Below are 10,576 nucleotides of genomic sequence, written 5' to 3'. Positions count from 1 at the left end.
GAAGACCCACCAGCCAGACACCTGGAAAAGAATTCTCTGTAGTAACTCAGAGTCCTCCCCATCTAATGTCCCATCACCAGTTGTTAGAGAAATTTGCTAATAGCAGTCGCGGATAGGCCAGATACCATTCTAGGCAATCTCATCATGCCATCCTCCTCCATAAATCATCAAGCTCAGTCTTTAAACAAGTTAGGTCTTTTTGCCACCACTATTCCCCTTGGAAGGCTGTTCCAGAACTTCACACCTCGGATGGTTAGAAACCTTCATCTAATTTCAAGCTTAAACTTATTGATGGCCAGTTTATATTCATTTGTTCTTGTGCCAAAATTGGCCCTTAACTTAAATAACTCCTCTTCCTTCCAGGTGTTTATCCTTCTGATGTATTTATAAAGAGCAATCATATCTCCCTTCAGCCTTTGTATTTGTTAGGCTAAGCAAGCCAAGCTCTGTACGTCTTGTAAGGTAGGTTTGCCATTTATCTGATCATCCTAGTAGCCCTTCTCTGCACCTGTTCCAATTTGGATTAATCTTTCTTAAACAAGGGAGACCAGAATTGCATACAGTGTTCCAGATGAGATCTTACCAGTGCCTAGTATAATGGTAATAATACTTCCCTATCTCTACTGGAAATTTCTTGCCTCATGCATCCTAGATTTGCATTAGTTGGCGGTTCATAGTTATCGTGTGATCGACCTATACGCCCAGATCTGTCTCCTCCTCTGTTGCTTCCAGCTGATACATCCATAATTTATTGCAAAATTCTTGTTGTTAGTCCTTAAATCTATGACACTACACTTAGCACTATTAAATTTCATCCCGTTTCCATTACTCCAGTTTTCAAGGTTGTCCAAATCTTCTTGTATGGTATTCCGGTCCTCCTCCATATTGGGAATATCTTCCAACTTTGTGTCATCTGCAGATTTTATTAGCACACTCCCACTTTTTGTGCGAAGGTCATTAAATAAGACTGGTCTTTGAGGAGCTGCATTAGTAACCTCCCTCCAGCTTGCCAGTTCACCTTTCAGTATGACCCTCTGTAGTCTCCCCTTTAACCAGTTCCATACCAACCTTTCAATTCTCTTATTCATCCCCCTCTTCTCCAATTTAACTAATAATTTCCCATGTGGAACTGTATCAAATGCTTTACTGAAATCCAGGTACGTTAGATCTAATGCATTTCCTTTGTTTAAAAAATTGGTTATCTTCTCAAAGAAAGATCAGGTTGGTCTGGCATGATCAACCTTTTGTAAAACCATGTTGTATTTTATCCCAATTACCATTTATCTCGATATCCTTAACTACTCTCTCTTTCAAAATTTGTTTTAAGACCTTTGATTCACTTGTGGTCAAACTAACGGGTCTGCAGTTTCCCAGATCTCTTTTATTTCTTTCTTAAATATAGGTACTCGATATGCGCAATTCTCCTTTCCTAGGTTACAACCCCTGAGTCCACAGATTCATGAAAATCACTCACTATTGGCCTTGCAATTTCATGTGCCAGTTCCTTTAATATTCTTGGATAAAGATTAGCCAGGACCCTTGATTTATCACATTAAAATGTTTGAGTCTGGCTTCCACCTTGGATGTGGCAGTTTCTACTTCCATATCCTTGTTCCCATTAGCCACCCTGCTACTGCCCCCAACCTCCTCATTGAAAACTGAGGCAAAGTATTCATTGAGGTGTTAGTCCATTATCTTTAATCTCCACCTCAACCTCAATTCTTAGTGGTTCCACTTCTTCTCTCCTTGTTTTCTTCTTATTTTTATGGCAAAAGAAAATGGACCAAATTCTCCAATTGCACCTGTGCAACCCCTGAGAGGAGAATTAGGTCTTGTGTCTTTATCAGTTTTCTTTTATATTACATGGATATAAAAAAAATAAACAGGACAACCTGAGATTTGTTTCTAGTCTATAAATTCCCAGAACTGGCTCAAGTACTGTGACTCTGAAATCACTCTGGCCCCAACTTGGAGAGGTGCAAAGTGAAACAACCAATTAGTGCTCAGGTACCAGAGTAATACATGTAGTATAAGAACCTGAATAGAATAAATCATCAATTTGCAGTAATTAGAAAATAATATTAACCAGGGCTCCTCATCTTCTTTCCTCTCAACTAGAATGTATAGGGCCAAATCTTGCATTCTTTACTCAAGCAAAAGTCCTACTGGTGTCATAAACACAGATTCAAAATAAAATTGATAAATAAAATACAGATTCAAAATAAGACTGTAGGGTTTATCCCACTGTTGCCTCAATTTATGCAAGGGGGAAAAAAAACAGAAGCACAGATATCTACCTTCTGGCATAAGCAGCTTGTGTACCCTAGCACTGTAAGGCCTGGTCTACACTCCGAGTTTAGGTCGAAATTAGCAGCGTTAAATTGAATTAAGCCTGGACTCGTTCACACGGCTAAGTCCCTTTTTTCGACTTAAAGGGCCCTTTAAACCGGTTTCTTTACTCCACCTCTGACGAGGGGATTAGCGATAAAATCAGCCTTTGCGGGTCGGAATTGGGGTAGTGTGAACGGAATTTGACGTTATTGGCCTCTGGGAGCTATCCCACAGTGCTTCGTTGTGACTGCTCTGGACAGCACTCTCAACTCAGATGCACTGACTAGGTAGACAGGAAAAGCCCCGCGAATGTTTGAATTTCTTTTCCTGTTTGCCCAGTGTGGAGAGCACAGGTGACCACGCAGAGCTCATCAGCACAGGTAACCGTGATGGAGTCCCAGGATTGCAAAAGAGCTCCATCATGGACCGAACGGGAGGTACGGGATCTGCTCGCCATATGGGGAGATGAATCAGTGTAGCTGAACTCCGTAGCAGTAAACGAAATGGCAAAATATTAGAAAAGGTCTCCAAGGCCATGAAGGACCAAGGCCATAACAGGGACGCACAGCAGTGCAGCGTGAAAATTAAGGAGCTAAGGCGAGCCTACCACAAAGCCAGAGAGGCAAACGGAAGGTCCGGGGCAGAGCCGCAAACATGCCGCTTCTACGCGGAGCTGCATGCCATGCTAGGGGTGCAGCAACCACTACCCCAACCATGTGCTTTGACTCCTTCAATGGAGAAACACACAGGGAAGCGGGTTCGGGGTACGAGGAAGATGAGAATGAAGATAATGTAGATAGCTTACAGCAGCAAGGAAGCAGAGAAACCGGTTTCCCCAACAGCCAGGATATGTTTGTCACCCTGGACCTGGAACCAGTAACCCCCGAACTCACCCAAGGCATGCTCCCAGACCCTGAGGGCACACAGGGGACCTCTGGTGAGTGTACCTTTGTAAATATTACACATGGTTTAAAAGCAAGCATGTTTAATGATTAATGATTAATTTGCCCTGGCAATCGCGGCCAGTACAGCTACTGGAAAAGTCTGTTAATGTGTATGGGGATGGAATGGAAATCCTCCAGGGACATCTCCAGAAAGCTCTCCTTCATGTACTCCCAAAGCCTTTGCAAAAGGTTTCTGGGGAGGGCTGCCTTATCCCGTCCGCCATGGTAGGACACTTTACCACGCCAGGCCAGTAGCACGTAGTCTGGAATCATTGCATAACAAAGTATGGCAGCGTATGGTCCCGGTGTTTTCTGGCATGCAGACAACATCCATTCCTTATCTCTCTTTGTTATCCTCAGGAGAGTGATATCATTCATGGTCACCTGGTTGAAATGGGGCGATTTTATTAAAGTGACATTCAGAGGTGCCCGTTCCTGCTCTGCTGAACAGAAATGTTCCCCGCTGTTAGCCACGTGGTCGGGGGGAGGGATGAAGTGATCATCCCTGAGAATTGGGTGTGTGGGGGGAGGGGGGTTAGTTGGGTTTGTGCTGCATGTTAACCCGGAAACCGCAGCCCCTCCTTTTACATTGCAAACCCATTTTAAATGGCCAACCCAATGGGTGCTTGGTATGGGAAATGAGGGCGCTACTGTTTGAAACCATTCCCACATGTTAAGAAGGTTAAAAAAGCCAAAAGACTGTGGCTTACCATGGCTGCCTGCAAGTCGAAATCTGTTGCCTGGCACTGCGTGAGTGATCTCTCACACCAAACCGGCAGGCCCTCAATATAAGAGGAAAAATGCGACCTTGTAACGAAAGCACATGTGCTGTGTAATGTGATCAGCAAAATTTAACGTGAAAGAGTGTACCCATTGTTCTCTAAAATGTGTCTTTTTTAACCACCTCTCCCTTCTCCTCCACCAGCTGCAAATGTTTCTCCCTCACAGAGGCTAGTGAAGATTAGAAGGAGAAAACGGCAGACTCGGGATGACATGTTCACGGAGCTCCAGATGTCCTCCCATGCTGACAGAGCACAGCAGAATGCGTGGAGGCAGTCAATGTCAGACTACAGAAAAGCACAATATGAATGAGAGGAGAGGTGGCGGGCTGAATCGCGGAATGAACAGAGCAAGTGGCGGGCTGAAGATGATAGGTGGCATCAGCTTGCAGATAGAAGGCAAGAGTCAATGCTCCGGGTGCTGGAGCATCAAACTGACATGCTCCAACGTATGGTTGAGCTGCAGGAAAGGCAGCAGGAGCAGAGACCGCCACTACAGCCCCTGTGTAACCAACAGTCCTCCTCCCCAAGTTCCATAGCCTCCTCACCCAGATGCCCAAGAACATGGTGGGGGGGCCTCCGGCCACCCAGTCACTCCACCCCAGATGATTGCCCGAGCATCAGAAAGCTGGCCTTCAATAAGAGTTAAAGTTTTAAACTGCAGTGTGTCCTTTTCCTTCCCTCCTTCCCACCCATCCCGGGCTACCTTGGCAATTATCCCCCTAGTTGTGTGATGAATTAATAAAGAATGCATGAATGTGAAGTAACAATGACTTTATTGCCTCTTCAAGTGGTGCTCGAGGCGGGGAGGGGAGCGTGGGGTGGTTGGTTTACAGGGAAGTAGAGTGAACCGGGTGGGGGGGGGCGGAGGGTTCATTAAGGTGAAACAAACAGAACTTTCACACCGTAGCCTGGCCAGTCACAAAACTCGTTTTCAAAGCTTCTCTGATGCGCACCGCGCCCTGCTGTGCTCTTCTAACCGTCCTGGTGTCTGGCTGCACGTAATCAGCGGCCAGGCGATGTGCCTCAACCTCCCACCCCGCCATAAATGTCTCCCCCTTACTCTCACAGATATTGTGGAGCGCACAGCAAGCAGCAATAACAATGGGGATATTCTTTTCGCTGAAGTCTGAGCGAGTCAGTAAGCTGCACCAGCGCGCTTTTAAACGTCCAAATGCACATTCCACCACCATTCGGCACTTGCTCAGCCTGTAGTTGAACAGGTCCTGACTACTGTCCAGGCTGCCTGTGTACGGCTTCATGAGCCATGGCATTATGGGGTAGGCTGGGTCCCCAAGGATCACGATAGGCATTTCAACATCCGCAACAGTTATTTTCTGGTCCGGGAAGAAAGTCCCTTCCTCCAGCTTTTGAAACAGACCAGAGTGCCTGAAGACGCATGTACCTTTCCCGGCCATCCCATGTTGATGTTGGTGAAACGTCCCTTGTGATCCACCAGGGCTTGCAGCAGCATTGAAAAGTACCCCTTGCGGTTTATGTACTCGGTGGCTTGGTGCTCCGGTGACAAGATAGGGATATGGGTTCCGTCTATCGCCCCACCACAGTTTGGGAATCCCATTTCAGCAAAACCATCCACTATTGACTGCACGTTTCCCAGAGTCACTACCCTTGATATCAGCAGATCTTTGATTGCCCTGGCAACTTGGATCCCAGCAGCCCCCACAGTAGATTTGCCCACTCCAAATTGATTCCCGACTGACCGGTAGCTGTCTGGCGTTGCAAGCTTCCACAGGGCTATCGCCACTCGCTTCTCAACTGTGAGGGCTGCTCTCATCCTGGTATTCTGGCGCTTCAGGGCAGGGGAAAGCAAGTCACAAAGTTCCATGAAAGTGCCCTTACGCATGCGAAAGTTTTGCAGCCACTGGGAATCGTCCCACACCTGCAACACGATGCGGTCCCACCAGTCTGTGCTTGTTTCCCGGGCCCAGAATCGGCATTCCACAGCATGAACCTGCCCCAGTAACACCATGATTTGCACATTGCTGGGGCCTGTGCCTTGTGAGAGGTCTATGTCCATGTCAATTTCCTCATCACTCTCGTCGGCGTGCTGCAATCGCCTCCTCGGCTGGTCCTGGTTTTGCTTTGGCATGTCCTGGCTCTGCATATACTCCAGGACAATGCACGTGGTGTTCATAGTGGTCATAATTGCCGCAGTGATCTGAGCGGGCTCCATTATCCCAGTGCTATGGCGTCTGGTCTGAAAAAACGTGCGAACTAGTATCTGACGGACGGAGGGAGGGAGGGAGGTGCGAGTGACGACATGGCGTACAGGTAGAGGGAATTAAAATCAACAAAGGTGGCTGTGCATCAGGGAGAAACACAAACAACTGTCACACAGAATGGCCCCCCCAAAGATTGAACTCAAAACCCTGGGTTTAGCAGGCCTTTGATTTCACGGAGGGAGGGGGAAGCAAATGAATACAGAACAAATCTATTTTTTACATCTTAAGCTGGCAGATGAAGGTGCAGCATGACTGATAGCCCTCGGCATCTTCTGGGTGCTTGGCAGAAAATAGCATACTACAACTGATAGCCATCATCGTCATTGGGAAGACAGCGACTGGGGGACATACGGAGTTTCATCCACTGCAGTACGACGACGACGGATACCAGTCGTAATACACCATTTTCTACCAAAAAGTAAGGGGCTGCTGCTGTGTGCAATGCAGCCCCACATCTACCAGCCCCACGTCTGCCAGCACCCTGATCGCCGATGAAGGCTACCAGTCATACTGCACTGTCTACTGCCAAAAGGCAATTAGCTGCTGCTGTGTAGCAATGCAGTACCACGTCTGCCAGCACCCAGATGACATATGGTGACGGTGAGCTGAGCTGAGCAGAGCAGGCTCCATGCTTGGCGTGGTATGTTGTCTGCACAGGTAACCCAGGTAAAAAGGTGCGAATTGACTGTCTGCCGTTGCTCTGATGGAGGGGGAGGTGCCTGACGACATGTACCCAGAACCCCCCGCGACACTGTTTTGCATCATTCAGGCATTGGGATCTCAACCCAGAATTCCAATGGGTGGCGGAGACTGCGGGAACTGTGGGATAGCTACCCATAGTGCAACGCTCCGGAAGTCGATGCTAGCCTCGGTACTGTGGACGCAGTCCGCCGACTTAATGCACTTAGAGCATTTTATGTGGGGACACACACAATCGACTGTATACAACCGATTTCTATAAAACCGGCTTCTATAAATTCGACCTAATTTCGTAGTGTAGACATACCCTAAGTGAAGTTAACAACACCAGATAACTGCAGTAACAAAAATCTCATAATGAACACCATGTTACATGTATTCACAGTATATTTTAAGAGGCAGTCCTTATTACCACCAGCACCACAAGGAATTTTGCCTTTAGGAAATTAAGGGTCAGATTCTGTTTTCCATTGTTAAACACAGCTAATCAGCCTGCTATGTAGCAATATATTAAAATCAACGGGATGAATAAAAGCCATATGTCTGGCCACCACAGAGGAAGGTCACACTGGCAAGCTAAAGCAACACATTTCAGGACCATATATTTTATTCTTGCTCTAACAAATGCTTTCCAAAGGGCAAGACCATACAGAACTATAATCCAAACAAAATAAGATTATTGTGAAGCCTCAGATTTACTTTAATTTATTGTCTACATTTCAGTCTTGTTGTTTATTCCCTGGGTTGCAAATTCATTTTCTTGCCTGGAGGGTTCTTGACATTTCTTGAAAGTTCAAACAAGAGGCGACTGGTAACTGCTGATAGTGGGGGGCGGGGAGGGCACAATTTAAAGGTGCTGATGGTATGCAGTAGCATTTAGGGCAAGTACTCAAGAGACAAAGGAATTATGATTTCTAGAGCTGCTTTTGATGTCATATTTTATGATACTATGTAATAGCACATGGAGACTGTTCTAAAAGAGAGCTACACATGAAAAAGCTCTCGATTGCACTGATGTATGTCGTCAGATGCCACCGGTGTGATTCTCTGCTCTGTTCAATGTTGATAACAGTCTGCATGCGTGTGTTCCCTTTGTTTACCCAATTGTAGTTACTGTGTAACTTAATTTCTTTACCAATTTGTTTTTTTCCTGGCCTTCATGTTGTTTGCCACCATTCATTTGTTGATTTTTACCTGTGTGTTGGTTAAACAGTTTAGCAAAGTTATGCACATTGTAAATGTTGTACAGCAATAATACAACAGTACAACAATATTATAGTTGTTTTTACCCAGTAACCAAGTTGAAATTAAATGACAGTTTATCCTGGTCCAGCTAGTGGTTTTTAGCTGAATGTTAAATTAATTGTCCATATAGGGTAGATAGAAGTGTATTTGACCAGTCTCTTATTTATGCAACACTTCATTTTTCTTTTCTTGATGCTTCGGGATTTCTTCACTGTATACAGATATCTTCTGGTGTCTTTGTTCTTAAGTTAGTTAACATAATAAAGTTTTTGTTTGTTTTTACATTTCTCTTGTTTCTAGTAACCCAAATTTAATACACAGATTAATTTAGTGTTTACAATGTAATACAACCAAGTCTTTTATACACAAGCTATACTTTTGCAATTGTTGTATAGACATTCATTTTCACTTGAGGTACATTACTAATATTTTATGCTAAATGTAATGCTTAATGGCTAAAATAGATGCTCACAATCTTCCATGAGAAGGTGTATTGCTTTCCCTTGCTGAACACTTTGTTTCAGCAATAGAGTTAGTAACATAATTTTAACAAGCTTTTTAGAGTTACTTTGCTTGTGATACCAACTTCACTCTTGTTAACTGTTTAGAAGCACAAACTTTAACAACCACGGCTTCCCATTAACATAACATAAGAGAAGAAAAGTGTATAAAATTAAACCAACTATAAAATTAAACCAAAATAAATTTTAAATACAGGTCCATGAAAATACTTTGAGGGTATTAAACTTTCATGATGCTTTGTTATGTTTGGGAGCCGAAGGTGAAAACCTGTTGGAAACATGGAAACCTGTTGAAATTGTTTGGTTAGCTTTATGCATAAATTGTTATTTTTAAACATTTTTGCTATCACATTCTTATAACTATATTTAAAAGTGCAAACAAGTTTATAAAAACCCAAACAAGAAATTGACATTTTGTTAATATTATCTTTACCTTAATGTTGAGGTTTTCCCTTCATTTTTTCTTTGAATAAAAAATAAAAAAAACTTTAAAAAACAAAACAAAACTGTGATTAATAAAAGAGAATTATTTTTGTTTGCAATTTCATTATTTGTTGAGGCAGAAATATATGTACATATATTTATAACTGAGACCTTGTTGAACGTTGGGAAAAATGGTATTAATAATAACATGATGGTTATACACCAACCATAATAAAATAGTGTGGTACCACATATACATATATTTTAAAAGGGTATAAAATTGACTTTTGTTGCAACAAAATAAAAATAATAAATAGTCATGTGACACACACAACATACAGCACAGGACAACACACATGACATACAGGACAAACTTACAATTAAAAACAAATGGCACCAGAATTCTATTCATAACTATACAAAATAAGACAAACAAAAACAAAAAATTAAAAGAGTTAAACATTTGACTAAACAAATTATTACCTTATTTAAAACTTTTAACAAAAATTGATAAGAATATATTAATATTTGCCAAATTTATTGTATTAATTTGGTAACAAGGAATTTTGCATTATTTTATATTTAACATTATTTTAAAACTCTGCTATATGGAAAAAAGAAAAGCCCATGTATCAAATAATAGTTAGTGGTTAGAATTACAAGCAGAGTGTACATTTCTGTTGCTTGGCAACCATATCTTCAAGAAAGTTAGGAATAACCCCAGCTGTTGCATTCCTAAAGGTTAAAATAATTAATTTCCTGGATTTATTTAAAGTTTTTATCTTGTTTTCTTTTAGTTTGTTTTGTTCTGTTTTCAATTACTTTATCTTTTGGAGGTTTCTATAAAATCTATAACGTTTAACTTTTAAACAAAGAGAGAGCCAAAGTGAGGAGAGGCGGGGGAAAAAGTGGGGGGTGAAGAGCAACTAGGAAGGTAGTGAGACCTGAGCCAAGACAGATTAACTCTATCAAAGTATTTGAAAGTACGGGCAGCAGCGGCGGCGAGTTTAGCAAACCGAGAAAGCATATAAAGGAAAAAACTTAACCAGCATGGAAAAATATTTGAGAAAGCAGGATATATTTTTAGATAAGAGTGCGGAGTGTGGTTCCGTGGGTCAAAGCAGTTGGGAACCTGCATTACTGCGCTCCTAGTTTTTATCCTGGCTTTGAGAGGAGAGTGGGGGTAGTTACCTGCTCTTGTAAGACCTGAATTTGTTCCTCCAGTGCCTGTTGCTTTTGTCTGCATGCCAAACAGATTGAAGGAATGCCATTTTTTGCTGCAGTTAACTGTTTTTGGGCAACTCCATGTGTTAATACATCAATTCTAGGTGTTAACCTGCTTAATTTTGTTTTTTTCTTTGAAATTCCTTTTTATTCACACTCCTGTGATC

The 10,576-nt window shown here is 42.8% G+C and overlaps 1 protein-coding gene across 2 annotated transcripts in view; it reads left to right on the top strand.

Moving 5' to 3' along the window:
- The window catches only part of LOC128832395 (collagen alpha-6(VI) chain-like), a 125,020-nt gene that overhangs the window by 92,727 nt on the left and 21,717 nt on the right, over positions 1 to 10,576 (top strand). Inside the window, exon 35 of one of the 2 annotated variants that reach the window (XM_054019736.1) lies at positions 2,671 to 2,768. The exons of the other annotated variant lie outside the window; for it this stretch is intronic. Within the exon in view, the coding sequence (XP_053875711.1) occupies positions 2,671 to 2,688 (18 nt within the window). The 3' untranslated portion in view covers positions 2,689 to 2,768. Of the gene's footprint in view, positions 1 to 2,670; positions 2,769 to 10,576 lie in introns of those variants that run through there. 2 annotated transcript variants of the gene reach the window in all.

The sequence above is a fragment of the Malaclemys terrapin genome, chromosome 2 (assembly GCF_027887155.1).
Source record: "Malaclemys terrapin pileata isolate rMalTer1 chromosome 2, rMalTer1.hap1, whole genome shotgun sequence".
NCBI classification, from domain to species: domain Eukaryota; kingdom Metazoa; phylum Chordata; order Testudines; family Emydidae; genus Malaclemys; species Malaclemys terrapin.
This window is presented reverse-complemented; position numbering and strand designations above follow the sequence as displayed.